The sequence below is a fragment of the Sus scrofa genome, chromosome X, assembly GCF_054392235.1.
Source record: "Sus scrofa isolate SSC_HxYL_T2T_F1_AM1 chromosome X, Sscrofa_HxYL_maternal_Yorkshire_Landrace_v2.0, whole genome shotgun sequence".
Lineage (NCBI taxonomy): Eukaryota > Metazoa > Chordata > Mammalia > Artiodactyla > Suidae > Sus > Sus scrofa.
Window position 1 is genome coordinate 7,887,607 of NC_139401.1, and position 18,708 is coordinate 7,906,314.

At 44.8% G+C, this 18,708-nt stretch overlaps 1 protein-coding gene across 19 annotated transcripts in view; it reads right to left on the reverse strand.

Moving 5' to 3' along the window:
- LOC146394455 (patatin-like phospholipase domain-containing protein 4) overlaps positions 1-18,708 on the reverse strand; it is an 81,474-nt gene that overhangs the window by 23,491 nt on the left and 39,275 nt on the right. For 4 of the 19 annotated variants that reach the window (XM_085007121.1, XM_085007117.1, XM_085007114.1 and 1 more), the window contains 2 exons: positions 16,264-16,360; positions 5,266-5,354 (listed from right to left, as the gene is read on the reverse strand). The exons of 12 other annotated variants lie outside the window; for them this stretch is intronic. In XM_085007121.1, the coding sequence (XP_084863247.1) occupies positions 5,275-5,354; positions 16,264-16,360 (177 nt within the window). In that variant the 3' untranslated portion in view covers positions 5,266-5,274. Of the gene's footprint in view, positions 1-5,265; positions 5,355-6,778; positions 7,080-14,826; positions 14,889-15,461; positions 16,361-18,708 lie in introns of those variants that run through there. 3 more of the 19 variants (XM_085007122.1, XR_014834982.1, XM_085007115.1) reach the window with 3 other exon arrangements.

Below are 18,708 nucleotides of genomic sequence, written 5' to 3' on the forward strand. Positions count from 1 at the left end.
TCTTAGGAGGCTCCGGACCTTGGCCTGCCCTGTCCCCTTGGGTCTAAACCCAAAGGAGTAGGATGAGTATTGGTAATATTGTCTCAGTATTAGGAGTATTGTTTCTGAGTGAAAGCAGCTTGAACACTTCAGCAGTCACCTGACTTCGCTGGGGTTTGGCTTTTCCCCAAAGTGACTGGTCTGGCCCTTCCACAGGGTCCCTGCAGCTCTTCAATGCTCTCAGGAAGTCTTTAAAAGATGAATTTGTCTAGATTTTTTTTTTTTAAGATGAATTTGTCTAGTTTGTTTGTTTTTTTTAATTCTGTCGGGTGGGATTGATTTGCATGACTAGTAACGAGCATTACTAGAAAGGACATTCGCTGATTCCTCTGTGCTCCACCATGACCTTAATTCAGACCTTCTGAGCCAGTTCTGGAATCATCATCATCTCCCAGCTGTTTCTTTGTCTTTTCCTGTTCCTGCTCCATGACTTCAGATTGATCTTCCTGAAATATCACTGCGATGCCTGCCTCCTCACACCCTGAGGAATCGTCCCTGGCCTTCCACTGGCCCGGGAGGGATCATCTTGCATGCCTCAGGCCAGCACCAGTTTACGTCCAGGGCCTACCCTCATCTTATCCCCCGAGATGCCTCACCCTGCATTTAAGAGCCGCTTCCGATAAATCAGCTAAGTTACCCGTTAGCCCGGCCCCTGCTTCCATGTATCTTTTCTGTCCTCTTTCCTCTGCCCAGAGAGATTTTCTACTTCCTCTGTACCTCTTCATCAACCAGGCTCAAAGCATTCTCTCCTTCCCACTCTCCCTCCCCCACCTCCCTCTCTCCCTCCCCCTCCCTCCCTTCTTCCCTGTGTCCCCTACCCCTCACCCCAGGAAAGTTCTCCCTGCTCTCTTTCCCCCAAACTTCTGTTGTCTTCTACATGCCAGCTGGGAGTCCAGAGTTCTCTGTGATCATCTCTTTGAGTGCTGAAGCTGTGCCCCACCACGGGCATACCTCTCTGCTCGCCCTGTTACACAGTGTGTTCCAGACAGAGTGAACCATCCTTAATTTGAAGCTTTTTTTTAAAAAAAAAAAAAAAAAACCATTCTAGCACATGAATGAATCTATGCATGCCTTTTTAGCAGTGAGGAGACTGTTAATGCATTCGGGTGTCACCCTTACCGGGGTTCATTTATCATTAACCTAAATAAGAGACAAACCAACCAGAGGCCTAAAAAATCCTTAGGAGGGGCCTCAGGGATGAAAGCGAAGCCTAAGTAAAAGTGGCTTTTAGACTAGACTGTGGGGGACAGTGTCAGATCCTGAGAGAAAGCAAACCGGTCTTCCACCTGTCTCCCTGTGTCTGCAGGAAGGAGACTGCTCAGACCCCAGTGCGGGGAGTTGAGAGCGTGGGTGTCAGCACACAAGTAGCACGGGCAGATCAGAGACTGCAGACACATTGGAACTGCAGTCTCCTGCCTGCAAACACAAGGAAGTTTGTACTTGGTTGGTTGTCCTTTTTAAGGCTCCACAGAACTCTCCTGGGACCGTAGTGGGAAGCAGCAAAGCTTAACAACTGCAAGTCTTAAACTCAGGAAGACCAGAACATCTCACCACCTTAAAGACAGAAAGAGTATCATGTCTCTCATTTACCATAAAGGACGCACTTGTTTTTTGCTTTTCGGGGCCACACTCGCAGCATGTGGAGGTTCCCAGGCATGGGGTCGAATCGGAGCTGCAGCTACTGGCCTACACCACATCTCTCTGCAGTGCCGAATCCTTAACCCACTGAGCAAGGCCAGGGATCAAACCTGTGTCCTCATGATGCCAGTCAGATGCGTTCGGTGATTTCCTTGTTACTTTGGTTCCTCCAACTGTTTTAAGGCCTCCAACGGCCTTAATTTCGCATCCAGAAAGTATTCCTTGTGTTTATATGTCAAACTCGGGGATGTGTGGCTACCTCGGCATGTCATCCAGGGATAGCGAAGGTGTGAAAACGGAAAGTTCTATGAATTTTTACTTGCGTTTCTTCCTCTTCACATCTGACCTACACCTCTGATAAGATTTAAATGAGCAGAGAAACTGGATTATCTTCTTGGACATGGCGTTGCTTTCCAATTCTGTATCTGTTCATGATTTCCTCTGTGCATCATTAATTTTATTTTTTGTCTTTTTGTGATTTCTAGGGCTGCTTCTGTGGCCTATGGAGATTCCCAGGCTAGGGGTCTGATCAGAGCTGTAGCGGCTGGCCTACACCAGAGCCACGGCAATGCGGGATCCGAGCCACGTCTGCAACCTACACCACAGCTCACAACAACGCCGATCCTTAACCCACTGAGCAAGGCCAGGGATTGAACCCACAACCTCATGGTTCCTAGTCAGATTCGTTAACCACTGAGCCATGACGGGAACTCCCAGTGCGTTGTTAATTTTAGAAGAACCTTAAACGCGTATCAAATCATTAGGCTGATTATTTAGATGATGTTGATGAGCAGTTCACGCACGTTGACAGGGTGTATTTGTATGTGAAAATATGACACCCACAGAGTGCCTTCTTTCTGGATGTCAGACGTGTTTTAGTGTTAGGTGCACAGCAGACGGACTGTGAGATGAACCAGTTCCATGAGAAACATCTGTTTACATGGAAATGTCACCACCTTAGCACGATTGTCTTGTGACTTTATGCCAGTTTTGGGAAACAAGCAAATTCTGTGTGATATAAAAAGTATTTTTATGCTCTCCCTTTTAGAAATACATCTCAGATTAGAAACATTAATTCAAATATCCCGTGGTGCGTATGGCTTTCGCTTATCCACATGCACTCTGTGATCACTGCAGACACTTCCCTTCCAGTTGGACTCCGCGTGGGTACAAAGCAATTCAATACGGTAGAATTTCACAAATCAGATTCATCGCGTGCAAGCCCAGCAACTACTTGGCTCAAATGCTGAGGACTAGGGTGTTAGCATCTCTCTCCTCCTCTCTTAATTACTAAGGCTCAGACAAAACTTGTGGGAAGATATGCATAAAATCTGTATCTCTGAATGGGAGGGTGTCTGGTGTATTTCAGGATGAATGGGCCTCAAAGAATCTCATCATCTCCGAAGGACTCCTGCCCATTTAAAGTTTAGAGTCCATCTTTGGAAAAACTAACGCCCAGTGCAAGTTCCAAACGTAGCTTCCAAAGCTGGACACGTGAAGAAGCAAAGAAGAGGATGGGAAGGAAGGGTGGAAAGCTTCTGGCTGGAGGCAGTCAGCTTCTGAGAGAGAGGAGGGGTGACAGCCCGAAGCCACGGCCAGGCCAGATGCCCGCCACCTGGGGATCACTTCTGAGAAACATCTCTGGTGGATGGATGTGGAAAAAGGAAGAAGAAAGAGGCAGTGGGGGTCTTCTCCCAAGAGCCATCCATTTTAAAGCATGGAGGAGAGGTTTTCTTCACGATGGAACTCCGGAAAGAATGAAGACACCACCTCCCCACCTCCATCCTCACCAAGAAGCAAAGAAACGCACGATAAGGGATTCCAATAGAACTAAAGCTTAAACTAAAGTTCCAATAGAACTAAAGCTTAAAGGGGGAGCTTATGGATATGGACCCGATGGGTCTTTACCTGGCTAAAATCAACCCACCTGAAGATGGGTATCTTCTCTGTACGTAAAACAAGGTACACGTCTCACTTATTTTTCCCTTCCTGATCATCAAAATTTGAAGAGTGAAGGTGGGGAGAAAAAGGTTTTCTCAGTAACTGTTGAGAATGTGTTTTCTTAGAGCTGTCTTTAAAGGGCCATTTGCCTCAAGCCTCTCAGGCTCCATTGTGTGTTGCCTTTGAGCCAGGAATTCCACCTGCAGCGGCTAGGGAATGTCTGCAGTGTGCAGAGATCCAACACCATCTAGGGGTCATCGCCTGACTGTCCATGTCCTCACACACGGGCAACTGAACAGTAATAATGCAGAGTTCTCTTGTGGCACCGTGAGCTAAGGATCCAGTATGGTCACTGCAGAGACACAGGTTCGATCCCTGGCCTGGGAATTTCCACATGCCGTGTATGCAGCCTAAGAAAAGTACTAATCAGATAATGATTTCTTTGCTATGCCATTGAATGGGGAGAACATAAAGCTGCAGAAGAAAATATATTCTATAGGAAATAAGAACCTATTTTTGTACCAAAAAAATGATATACTTTTGTATGTCTATTTTTACACTGACAACATAATTCTATGCCAGATAATAATGAATATTCCTAATACATGGATGTAGGATATGACTTAACGGCTTTTTTGTTTTTTAATATGCAGACACTTTTTTGTCCCAGTATGCCTATACCTCTTTGAAATAAAACAGCACATTTTCACCGGTTGTGCCAATGGGCAAGTAAGTTTTGCTGCCAGATGTGAAAGTTCTAAAACCATGCAGAGTCCATGTAGTAGCTGGCAGCTGCCTGTTGAAAATGTCTCGCTTGACAGCCTTGGGGTGTTTCCTGGTTTTTGTTGTTTTTTTTTTTTGTTTTTTTTTTTTAAACAAGTCCTCTGGCTTGTGTGGAGGAAGTAAACCTCCCTGAATCTAACATGTTGAATGTTGTCAGGCTCGGAAACGCCTCTTTCTTCCAAATAACCCCGAGGGAAAAATATTTCAGCCCAAGTAATAACAGCTTGGCAATGCTTTGCATGTAGGAGAATGTAGAAACACGTGACGGTTGTGCTCTGTAACATGTCGGGGAAATACGTTTGTGAATATTGTCGCAGATGATCTGGTGTCGAGAAAGGTGAAAGGATATGGAACATGTGCAGCAGGTGAACAGACCTTTAAATAAGAGGATTCATCAGAGTCCGAAGGTTATGTCCTTTATAAAACACCATCGCAAGCCGAAGACATTAGCAAGTCCAAAGCGAAAGGTAACACACACGTTAATAACTCTGTATAGTAATTCAGTACCTTGCATTACTCCGGCTTTGTAGCCTTCTCTAGGCATCCGTTTTCTACATTTTCATAAGCCGTCAACAGAAGTTTGTTTCTTTCCCTTGTTCATGCCTGTTCTGCCATCAACAACTTTCCACTGATGGTTGTCGATTATCCAGAAGAACAAGATAATGGGAACTGAATTAAGGAAGGAAGGAGTGCTTCTATTTATCCTAAACCTTCCATCTGTCTAACTATATTTATGGCATGTGAAACACGTGCGTTTATCTCCAAGGGACCAATCTGGTTCTAAAGTCGCAGCGGGGGATTGTCTGAGGGTGTTCGGATGCTATTTCTCGCGCAAGGCAGATGGCAATCAAGAGTGATTTCGTCGTCTTATTTTTACCACCATCCACGAATGTGGACCGGCTCATGGGAACAGAACTCGCAGTCCTTCATCCTCAATGGTGCAGGACGGCTTCCTACGTATGAATCAGGGGTAACGGTAAGCGCATACCCATTGAAGGGAGAAACACCGAGAAGGATCATTGTTGCAAAATTGTTGCCAATGATAACAGAGGTCAACACACAGGACTGAAGGGGGAAGGAGCTACAGCAGCAGCAATTTCCAAGAGCTGCACTGACCTCAACTTGCAGATGGCACCAGGGCTAGACCAAGTCAGAACAAGCAATGGGCACAGAAAGCCACTCCGTACAATGAAGGCGAATGGGTCCTCGACTCAGCTTCTCATGAATGGTACTGAGACGATGAGATGTCCAGATTGAGTGGCCGTTTGGGACAAAGCTAGGGTTCCAGGATATAAAAGTGACCAACCATGCCAAGCAAGAGATGTGGACCCTCACGAAAGGACAGTCGTCCACTATAAAGGCAGGACCTCCTAATCAACTTTGGTTGGAAGGTGCAAACCACCTTCATGACCTAAGACCAGGAAGACACTGGTTCCGAGACCCAATCCTTCAAGCCAGGGCCGTTAGGAGGCTCTGCATCTTTCGGCTGTGTGGGATGAGCCAGACACTGGACAGGGGTACAGTCGGCAAGATTGAGGAAATCGAGGAAGACAACCCTAAAAATGGCTAAGAGGGAGTAAGACCACAGACAGGAAAGAAACCCCATTAAATTGATCACCACTTTAGGTCTGAGGAGCCGACGTGAACTCATCCAGTTTTGGTTTTCGGTTTTTTGTTTTTTTGGCAGCGCCTACAGCATGCAGAAGTTCCCAGGCCAGGGACTGAACCCTCGCCACAGCAGTGACAGTGCTGGATTCCTAACCCACTGAGCCACCAGGGAACTCCCTCAGTCCAATTTTCAGCACGTTTCATATTCTGTATTGTGTCTGCTTCACAGAGTGCTTAAAGCATTGAAGAAAATCAGATATATCAGACTGTGATGTGAACTAAATAATTAGGAAAGATCCATTAGGTGTGCCATCAATGCTTAAATGCCTGTGGAACTCTAATTGGTTTCATTTATAAGCTTTTGCGTTATTGGTTATATAAATACGGATATTTAGAAGCATACTATGTAAGTAAATAAGGTGTCAGAGTAAAAACAGTGTTATTCTTCACGCACATAAATGTTCTGGTATTAAGGAATCTGTCAACATTAAAAAGGGCAGACGCATCAGTATTCCACACTGAGTATCGCTCGTCAAAATGTGTAAGATTAAAATTAAGCTCTAGACGTACCCGTTGGTCATGGAGAAATGAAACTTAAGGATACAAGGTCCTATGGAATAGGGTCAATAAGATCTTGTTGAGCAGGATTTCATCCCTAATTAATTATGTGATCTAAAAATATTTACATAACAGGAAGCAAACAGGATCACTCCAGGGAAGGACTTGTTGGCTAATAAAGAAGTCTTTTTTTTTTAACTGTCTTCGGTCATTTTAGGGCCACACCCGTGAGATGTGGAGATAGATGCCCAGGCTAGTGGACGAATCAGAACTGCAGCTGCCGGCCTACGCCACAGCCACAGCAATGCTGGATCTGAGCTGCATCTGCAACCCACCCCACAGCTCACGGCAATGCCGGATCTCTAACCCACTGAGCGAGGCCAAGGGTTGAACCGGTGTCCTCATGAATACAGGCTGGTTGGTTAACCACTTGAGCCACGGTGGAAACTCCTAAAGAACTCTTAACAGAGATTTTCTCCATTGCAAGGAAAGTAGGTGGCATAATTCAGCAACTGAAGGAAAAGACAAGCATTAAAAGCCAGGCGATGGTAAGTTAACACCTTAATCGTCCATCTGGATGGAAGATGGGAGCCCCTGGAGAAAGACCACCACAAACGAGGATTTCGGAGTGAGGGTAGGGATACAGCGATAAAAAGCACCCCCAAAACCACCAAGTTGCAGTATCCCGTTGGCAGATAGATGAATGGGGCTGGGGGTCAGAGGATGGGACAAATGGACCAGAGCTATGCCTGGAGCCTCATCAGCCCCTTGATCCATTAACCTGGGAAGAATGAATATGGGAGAGGCGGAGGGCTCCTGAGGTGACCTGAGATGCCCCACTGTGAGGAGGCTGTGCTCAAAGCAGCAGCCGACAGGACAGGACAGGACACTAAGAAGAATAGCCAGGGACAGAGGAGGACAACTTCTGGGGAGCACACGTGTTTGGGGACAGCATGTGGAATACTGCCTGGACACCAAGCTAGAGAAGCAATGAGAGTTCTCTGGTGGCTCAGCAGGTTAAGGAGCCGGTGTTGTCACTGCTGTGGTGTATGTAGGTTTTATCCGTGGTGCAGGGTTGATCCCTTGCCCAGGAACTTCCGCATGCCTTGGCCATTAACCTCCCCCCGCCCCCAGAAAAACAACCAAGTAGGGAAGCAATGAAAATGCCCTGTGTGTGTCTCTTTACACCTTTCTGCTTAGCAGGAGAAGTCCTGATGGAGGGACTGGACCACAGGCCAGACTAGGATGGAAGAGAGTTTACCGAAAGTCAGTCATGGAGGTGGTTCAGGTTTGTCTCTGGACATGAGTAAGAGATGTGGTGGTGTCTCCAGGCGGCTGGGGCCCCGGGGAACTTTTCATTTGGATATGGGAGATACTGGAGCCTGTTGGTGATGGAGGGTATGAAAGAGAAAGGGAGAGGCTGGTGATGGAGCGAGTGGGTAAACGATGGAAAGACGGGATGGGCCACGGGGGAAAAGGTGCGCACTTGGGGCCTTGAAACAACACACACACTTGGGGCTGTGAGACGGGGGAAGCAGTCTGTCCATTTACAGGAGTGCAGGAAAGGAAGATGGAGTGAGAACAGAAAGACTAAAAGACGGACGATCCGAGGGCACAGAATGCCCATCAGATGCATTGTTTTTACTCCCTGGTGTGGAAGGGGAGGTATAGGTGGGTTCGGGGAGAGGCTGGGGAAGCCTAGGATTTAAGCAGATGGGGAAAGGAACAAAACTATTCCTACAGTGGAGCAGCTAGAAGAGCGAATTCACCAGCAAACATGTTTACACATGAAAACTAATCTACCAGCATTTAAAACTACGGTTTCTGCAAAATGTGATTATAATAAAAAATAACATATAAACTATTTCATAAAGTCTTGGGTGTTTGTTAGCTTTTTCTTTTTGTTCTGGGGCCACACCCGTGGCACAGTTTCCAGGCTAGGGGTTGAATCAGCTGCAGCAGCTGGTCTACACCACAGCCACAGCCACTCAGGATCCGAGCTGCCTCTGCATCCTACACCACAGCTCACAACAACACCAGATCCTTAACCCACTGAGCAGGGCCAGGGATTGAACCCACAACCTCCATGGATACTAGCCGGGTTCTTAACCTGCTAAGCCACTCTCCTAAGGAAGAGGTTTTTTTTTTTTTTTTTTTTTAATTGTTATTATTGTTTCATAACGTCCTAAACTTGAAATTATAAAACAAACTGCTCATGTGATTTCTACCGCTGGCAACAGAAAGGCAACTATTGTCATTATTAATCATTAAAATAAGTTAACTGCAGAAACATCCTACTGCGTATTAATAGATGTTTTCCTCAAATGGTCATGGCATGTGGATATTCATTTTCTATTAACATCAAAAGTAAAGCCATTTTCTCTCATGAGTTTAGAAACGGGCTCACCATCGCTACAGTTCCATGCACAAAATTTTTTCTGGAATTTCCAATCAGGAAGCAAACAGCCTGGGGTACCCGTGTTCCCACCACAGTAGTCCCTTTGCATCCTAGAATCCCTTAACTCTACAGCCTTCCACTTTCCAGTTTCCCGTCGTCAGAGTCCTTACTCTCTGTTTGCAGATATTGGCTCTTTAATGTATTGGTTTCTTGTATTGGTTTCCTGCAATGGTTTGATCAATTGGTTTCACGAATAGTCACAATAAAGGATGGGGGCTAGCCTGGCAGGCACACATTTTTTTTTTTACGTAATGGTTCTACACTTAGACGCTTTGTGTTTTACTCTGCAATGAACGCCAACACCCAGCTCACGTTCTCTTTTTTACCAGAAAAACCCATTTGTGCTAACCCACATCTCACTTCTCGAAAACAGCCCCTTTCAGCCATTTTTTTGTTTTGTTTTTTTCTTTTTAGGGCCGCACCTGCGGCATACGGAACCTCCTGGGCCAAGGGTCAAATCAGAGCTGCATTCTTACACCACGGCAACACCATATCTAGCTGCCTCTGTGACCTACATGTAGCAGTTTGCGGCAAGGCTGGATCCTTAACCCACTGAGCAAGGTAGGGGATTGAGCGATCGCACATCCTCCTGGATACTGGTTGGGTTCTTACCCCCCTGACCACCACAGGAGCTCTCCTTTTCAGTCTTGACCAGTGCTTTTGACTGGACGCTTGCTCAGTAATTGCACACTTGAGGTTTTCTCTTCCTTTCCTCCATCCACCGGCTCTCCCTTATTTGCTAGCCAAGACGCTAAGCACTTTTTCCCCCATCTCCCTCCTGTCCCCAGTGGGAAATTATATCTATGGTCACATCTTTCAAGTCAGCTGGCCTCTCTCCACCTCTGTAAAAGCAAACATCTTGGAAAGAACCTATCTCTAAAACACGGCAACGTTGCCTGTACCGTCTACTCCTTACTTACCCTCCCAGGAGAATTGCTTCTCAAGGCTCACTCCCTTGGGAATGAAGTTAAAATGCAAGCTCTATTCATGAGGTGGAGAGGAAGTCTAAGATTCCCTGTTTCTAACAAGCTCCCAAAGTGATGCCCTGGTGATGGTTCAGGGACCACAATTTGAAATGCAAGGACCTAAGGCATCATCACTCAAAAACATATCAGGTTTTTTGGAAAACCGTCCCTTCAAAACAAGAACTAGAACCTTGTCATCCTATTTACAGCTATTTTCACTCTTCACCTCAGAGCTATGTTCCCTAAGCTCATTCCTCTACAAACCAGCTCTCACAAGTAGTCTGTCCCTCTGGTGTCATGTCACCAGTGACTTGCTCATCTGTGATTTAACTGGCTTTCTCTGCTGCATTCAACACAGTTGACTTCTTATATAATAAACGGACAATTCTGCCTTCCCAGGAGGAAAAGATTCTTTTAATAGCATGACTGTGCGAACACCGATTTTATTCTTTAGAACAAGCCAGTTCAGTACATCTCTCTCTCCACAATGGTTGAGCCTCAGGCCAAACAGATGAATGTGGCCTCTAAGCCTGAAGTGTCAGAATATCCACCGCCAAAGCCCAAGGATGACCCAGTCACACTCCATCAGAGTTTCCTCTGACTCTTCTATTAAGTCTATTAAAGAAATAGCCTCCCTATGATAAAATACAAGTTTTGCTGAGAGAGCAGCCACCTTACTCTGCATCCAGGGAGAAGCATACTAAACTGGCTATCTGGTGACTTCGTTTGGGCAGCTGTGGGTTTCAGACGGACCCTGGTTTGTATGCCAAGGTCCCAGCAATGCCTTCCTCTCTCTTTGGCCGGAGGTCATTTGAGTTGGGGTTCTTCCATGTGCAATGAAAACTTGTGACAGATTGTATAATGATAAATAAAATTGAATAGACTTGTGGTTGCCCAGGGGGAGGGAGTGGGATGGATTGGGAGCTTGGGGTTCACAGATGCAGACAATTGCCTTCGGAATGGATGAGCAATGCGATCCTGCTGTGTCGCACTGGGAACTATGTCTAGTCCCTTATGATGGAGCCTGATAATGTGCGAAAATAGAATGCATACATGTATGTGTAACTGGGTCACCTTGCTGTACAGCAGAAAATTGACAGAACACTGTAAACCAGCTATGATGGTAAAAAAAAATCATTGTACCAGTTAAAAATAAATACTTGTGACAACTGTTCCCAAAAGGATCTCTTTACCTGCCTTCTCTTAAATGAGAGACATCTCCAGTTTTTCCTTAGGAAAACGGACAAGAGACAGTAAGGAATTACTTAGCTTTTCTCAGCTGTTGTGGAGTACTGAGTCTGCCAGAGGAACATCACCATACGTTCACCACAGTTTGAAAACACAAACACTGAGGGTGTGATTGACGTTGGTAAAATGCGTGGCTTTAGGCAAAAGGCTGGACACCACACAGGAGGTAATCTTCCCACTCCAGAAATATTAAATGTCATCGCCTAAGAGGCAAATGCGTAGTTTTCACATGGGTCTTGCAGGTTTTTCCAGAGGGTATGCATCTGTTTTGCTATTGAATGTACGGTTCCACTTTTAAAATTTGGATGGTATAAAAGTACTATTAATTTTCATATAGTATCATAGCATTTTTAAATGAATTCTTTAACTTAACAATACTTTTTAAATTGATGATCTAGGCAGAGAATCATTTTTAGGCGTAGAATAATCCACTGATTCCTCAAGGTTTGAGCATCTGTAGCATGTTTTGTCATATGCCTAATGCTGCACACAAACTTATAAATGATAATGGTTTTGCTCTTTTTTCCACACATCGTCAGAGCTGCAGCTCCGATTCGACCCCTAGCCTGGAGACTTCCATATGCCATGGGTGTGGCCCTAAAAAGCACACACGCAAAAATAATAAGTAAAGGAAATTAAAAGCTGATTTAAAGAAATGGAAAGCTACCACTTGATCAGAAGAATATTGTTAAAATGGCCATCCTACCCAAAGCAATCTACAAATTTAATATGATCCATATCAAATTATCCATGACATTTTTCACAGAACTAGAGTAACTCTAAAATTTGGAACCATAAAAGGATCAGAATTGCCAAAGCAATCCTGAGGAAAAAGAACTAAGCCGGAGGCATAACCTTTCAGATGCAGACAATACTACCAAGGTACAATCATCAAAACAGCTTGATATCAGCACAGATATGTGTATCAATGGAACAGAATAAAGAGCCCATAAGTAAACCTATGCACTTATGGTCAATGCATCTTCGACAAAGGAGGCAAGAATATACAATGGGGAAACGACAGTCTCTTCAGCAAGTGGCGCTGGCAAAGTTGGATGGTCACATTCAAATCAATAAAGTCACAACACACCCTCACATCATAAACAAAAGTCAACCCAAAATGGCTTAAAGACTTAAGAGAGATGACATGGTAAAACTCCTAGAAGAGAACACAGGCAAAATATTCTCTGACGTAAACTGTAGAGTGCATTCTTAGGTCAGGTCCCCAAGGCAATAGAAATAAAAGCAAAAACCCTTGAGTATTTAAGCAAATGGGACCATTAACAACAAAAAGACAACCAATGGACTGGGGGAAGATAGCAGCAAATGATGCAACTGACAAAGGCTCAATTTCCAAAATAAACAGCTCATACAACTTAATAACAATAAAAGCAAACAAACCAATGGAAAAATAGGCAGAAGACCTAAATAGACATGTCTGCAAAGAAGACATGCAGAAGGCCAACAGGCGCATGAAAAATGCTTATCACCACTCATTATTAGATAAATGCAAACAAAACTATAATGAGGAGTTTCCACTGTGGTTCAGCAGGTTAAGTGCCTGACACAGTCTCCGTGAGAATGCGGGTTTAATCCCTGGCCTTGCTCCGTGGGTTAAGGATCCAGCATTTCGGTATTTCTTTTTGCCAGTATTTAAAAATATTGTACAATTACATAAAAGACCAATTTCAAAAAGAAATCTGCTTTGATAAAACAAGATGAACAAAAAGGGTGCGGGCAAGCCATGACAGGAGAGATGTACAAATAAGGATGCCCCTGTCTCTGACCTAAGCACTTAGAACATTTCTGATCACCCACACAAAATAACAAGGAGGCGTGTGTATTACTAATATTCTTCATGCTTTTGCATTCTGTGTGCCAAAAGCTAATCAAGCTCACCCAAGAGGAAGAGGATCCAAAGCATATCTCTCACAGGAGCACCACCACAGCCAACAGACACAGCAAGAGGACCGCATAGCACTGTCTCTGAGAAGATCTACAGAAAGCCCACTGCATATGGTAGGCAGGTGTTCTGCCCATCAAAGCCACTGAAGCTGGGCCACACAATGACAAAATACAGTATTCTCCTGCAAGCGGCAATAAAACACCTGGAAGACATGGCCTAGGAAGGTCCCTGGGCGGGGGGGAGAACCTGTGATGTTGATCTCGAGACCCTTTGAGACTGTTTGTCTACAGCATGATATTCTGTTTGGTTTTTTGTAATTTAAGACTATCTGCATTTTCTAAACCTCGGGTATTTGGTCATCTACTTGCTACCATCTGCAATCTTTCCCAGTAAAACAAGGACCTCCTCTGTTTGTTCACGCTCACATTTTAACCCTCTAGCACAGATGGCGGCCCATACTAAATTCTCCATCCGTATGGACGGAATAGACCTGAAAGCCAGAGATAAAACATCTTCTCCCTGGTCCTTCTAATGCATGTAAATAGCTTGCAAATCACTGGTATCTTGAAGTGTATATTAAAACTACACTGGTGCCATTTCAATCTTCCCGGTAATAGCCAATACTTAAATGACACTGTTAAAATAATAAGGATGTCAACCAATGATTTATTGCCTCTGAGCAAATGGGATAGATCAGTATAAGACTTCAATTACAGAAAGATTTTTAAACAAAGCATTTCACCACACTGCATGTGGCATTGTTTCTAACTCCATATGCATTGATTTTTAATGGCAAGTTGATTATAATTTACTGACAAGGAGGCAATATATGGAGGCATTGCCAAATGTAAAAACTAATACAGTATATAGTGTTTGTATATACAGTAACAAATGAGAACGGACTCATCTGTAATTTTTTTTTTTTTTTTTTGGCCACACTCCTGGCACGTGGAATTGTCCAGGCCAGGGATCGAACCCACATTGCTGATGCAACCTATACCAGAGTTCCAGCAGTGCCAGATCCTTAACCTGCTGTGCCATAAGGGATTATTTTCATACAAAAATTGTATTAACTTGGAATACGGAATTGTTCAAGAGAGAATATAGGCGTTCCTGTGCTGGCTCAACGGAAACAAAGCTGACTATCATCCATGAGGACACACGTTTGATCCTTAACCCCCAATCAGTGGGTTAAGGATCTAGTGTTGCCATGAGCTGTGGTGTAGGCTGCAGACATGGCTCGGATCTGCTGTTGCTGTGGCTGTGGTGTAGGCTGGCAGCTCTAGCTCTGATTCGAACCCTGGCCTGAGAACTTCCACATGCTGCAGGGGCAGCCCTAAAAAGCAAAAATAAAATAAAAATTACTTTGAGGTATATAATTAACCTATAAAAGACATTATATTCACTGCTTCAGTAAATTTTTTTTTTGTCTTTTTGTCTTTTTGCCATTTCTTGGCCCGCTCCCGTGGCATATGGAGGTTCCCAGGCTAGGGGTCTAATCGGAGCTGCAGCTGCCAGCTTACGCCAGAGCCACAGCAACACGCGATCCGAGCCGCGTCTGCGACCCACACCACAGCTTAAGGCAACGCTGGATGGTTAACCCACTGAGCAAGGCCAGGGATCGAACCCGCAACCTCATGGTTCCTAGTCGGATTCGTTCACCACTGCACCACGACGGGAACTCCATCAGTAAATTTTTATCAATGAAATATACACAAACTAAGGAATTTTTATTTACAGCTGTCTTCAGCACAGAGTAATATATTAATAGAAAACTTGGTTTTTGGAGTGGAAGTTATTTCTGTACAATGTTCTATAGCCATAAAATTAGATAAAATATATTTAAGAACTTAAGCTGAGAGGAGAAATAAAAAGGAAATTATTTCAAATTTAGTACTGATTATTCTACCATGCCATATGTGAAGGGTGATTTTTTTTTTTAAATAAAGGCATTTTAAACACAAATTGAGAACCTTAGTGACTGATGTTCTAAAATTGGCTTAGAAGAGTGTTTTCAAACTGTAGATCTTCACTCATTAGTGACTGTGAAATCCTTTAAATGTATCATGATACTATTTTTTAATAAAAGGCAATTGAAACATCAAAGGCATTACATATGCATATCTTATGAAAATTAATTTGAAGTTTTAAATTCACACCTACATTTGTATATGTGAAATACATGCATATAGGAACTGGATCACCATATATACTTTATGTAGGTCATATTCAAGAAAATTTGGATATCTGTGACGAAAATGGTTTAACAGGCATCACGAGATATAGCTGGTTATAATGGGCCACCCAAAAAGCTTACTTGGTTGGAAAACAAGTTTTCAGGTAGTAAAACCAGAAAACTCGTGCCATCTCATTCGTGTATGCAGATCTGTATGCGAGGCGGAGGTGTGCAACACTGCTAAGAGGCTCACAACAAAGCTGATCGTGCAACACGAGGAATGATGACAGGGCAGGCTGTACAATCTCCTTCTGCTTCAGAGTGTTGGAAATAGCATGTTCAAACGATGCTTCTCAAACGGCACATCACTTCCAATGAAGCACCAGACCCCTCATTTGGGGACAATTTGGGTCTCTGTGTCTGTAATGGACAACCTCTCGGAAATCCTTTTGTGTTTATACAAAAGGTTTTAGAAAGGGAGAGAACCTAATTGAACCAAGTGCAGGGGTGCCTCCCTTCCCAGGGATCTATCCTGTGAAAATGGATTGTGATGATCATTATACAACTACAGATGTGATAAAAAATAAGTAAATAAAAAATAAGAAAATAAAAGTAAAAAAAGAAAGTAAAAAATAATAATAATAAAAAGAAATTAAGAGAAGGACTTCCTGTTGCGGCTCCATAGGTTATCAACCCGAAGTAGTATCCATGAGGATGCAGGTTTGATCCCTGGCCTCCCTCAGTGGGTTAAGGAACCAGCGTTGCCGTGAGCTGTGGTGTAGGTGGCAGGCACGGCGTGGATCCTAGATGCCTGTGGCTGTGGTGTAGGCCAGCAGCTCTGATTCAACCTCTGCCCTGGGAACTCCCACATGCTGCAGGTGAGACCCTCAAAAGCACACACACACACAAAAAGAAATTAAGAGAAGTATGTTTAAGACCTCACCTGCGTTTTCCCTAGTTGCTGGACAGGAACTGATGTATTTCAGCTCTATGGATGACAGCTCCCTGGGCCACAAAAAGCAGACACTGACCGGCTGTGTCTAAGATCACAGAGAAGGTAGTCAGGACACGGTCTGGTGGCTCCCACAATCATTGGCAACAGAGCACGCGTTTCTGAGTGAGGCCAAGGGTTGACCATCTTGCATAAGCTTGGGCACCCCAGTCTCCTGGTCGTGTCCTGTGCTGCATGACACCCACCCGTGGCTGTCACAGTTCCTAAGACCAGGTCCCCTCACCCCTTCTCCATTCCACACCCTCTCTGCTCTCAGCTGCACCTCAACTGATCATCGCCCTTCTCCACCGGAACGACCCACACCTTGCGTCCTGAGTCAGCTCCTGCTTCGGACTGAGAAGCCCTTGCTTCTGCCCCAGAAGCTCACCATCACTTTCCATCCAGTGTCCACTAGCGATGGCCGCAGAGAGGACAACCAGGGGACGGATCTGGCTTTCGTCTGCCTCCCTGCCTCCCTGTACACCCACAAATCCATCTCCCTTTGAGCTGCAGGCTGAAGGTGGGTCCCCTCACCGCCCCCCGCCAGGTCCGCATGTGGAGATCCTCATGCCTAACGTGATGCTAACAGGAAGTGGGGCCTCTGGGGGGTGGCGAGATCATGAGCGTGGGGCCCTCGTGAATGAGATCAGCGTCCTTGTGAGGACTCCGGAACGTCTTCCCACCCCTTCCTCCGCATGCAGACGCGGAGGGAAGCAAGCCCTCAGCAGAGCTGGCTCTGCCATTGCCTTGACCTTGGACTTGCGAGGGCAGGGAGGCCAGTCCCTAGGGCAGGTTTATCAGCCAGCCAGTCTGCGGTATTGTGAGAGAGCAGCAGGGATGGACCGAGATGGCCTGACAGGCATGACGCTATCGTCCACCCACTACCATGACTGCGCAGCCCGTGCAAGGAGCCACGGGAGTGGCAGGGAGATGGAGCCCTTGCCTTGTCCGTGCTTTCAACAGACCCTCTCTACCTAATTTTGGGGCTAGCTGGCCGTGCTGCGATTATGACCTGTACAGGAATGCATCTTCAGAAATGCTTTCTAAAAAAAAAAAAAAAGAAATGCTTTCTATAGCCAGGAAACCCTGACTCATATTGCGGCCCCTCATTAACTCAGTCGAGAGCGGGGGTGGGGGTGGGGGGGGATACCCTGAGGGGCAGATATGAGGAACACGTAAATAGGTGTATGAGCATTCAGTCAGCAACGCTTCGAGGTGTGTCAGCAGAGGCAAAATTAAGTGCAGAGTGGAGCAATTACATGGTGAATGCAGCCCAACTCAACTGTCAATCTGCAAATAGTAACTATTATAAGAGGACTAGCGTATAAAATTATAATGAAATGTAGTATGATGTAATAGCAATTATTATTATTATGAAAATGTATTCACTTTTCCTGATCTGCAGTAGTCATTTTTGTCTCCTGCTTTATGTGGATAATTACTTCAAATTTCACTTTTATTTGGCCACAGAGTAGACATAACTTAGGCAAGAAAATCCTCAAAACCCTGAGCTTCCCTAGTTATCCATTCTTCCCCTGTAAAAGTAATGGCCTAGATCAAAAAACATGCCTATGGAGTTCCCGTCGTGGCGCAGTGGTTAACGAATCCGATTAGGAACCATGAGGTTGCGGGTTCGGTCCCTGCCCTTGCTCGGTGGGTTAACGATCCGGCATTGCCATGAGCTGTGGTGTAGGTTGCAGACGCGGCTCGGATCCAGCGTTGCTGTGGCTCTGGCGTAGGCCGGTGGCTACAGCTCCCATTCAACCCCTAGCCTGGGAACCTCCACATGCCGTGGGAGTGGCCCAAGAAATAGCAACAACAACAACAAAGACAAAAGACAAAAACAAACAAACAAAAAAAGTCTATGATTAATATATGTAATTAATTACATGTATCTGTTTTAATCATCAGAAAAAAATTTAAAGCAGCATAAATGAGATCTGTCCATTTTAACTGCCCATGTCTTTTTGGAATCATAATTCATTGCCCAGAGCCTCACAGCTCTTTCTCTGCAAACTTCTGGTATACACACAATATGCCCCATATTCTGAAACCAGAATGGAAGAGTTTTTACTATACTGTTTGATCCTTTAATGCATTATTTAACTTCAAAACCAAATCTATTTTCCTTAATTGTCAGTGGAAGCCGTGGGGGGGGGTTGTTACCATAGTTACAAAGTAAAGCCTGTTATTGAAAAGAAGAAAAGACTAATGAAATTTTCAATGACAGATTCAAAGATATTAGGAAATTGCGCCAACAGGGAACTGGGAGCTTATCAAGCTGTCAATCACAGTAATTACCGTGCACACATATCAGGATCTGGGTCAGAAAGTCTCCAGAGTTTCCAGATACCAGTTCTATGGTGCGTCGAAATGCTGATCCCAGTGACAAGGCCA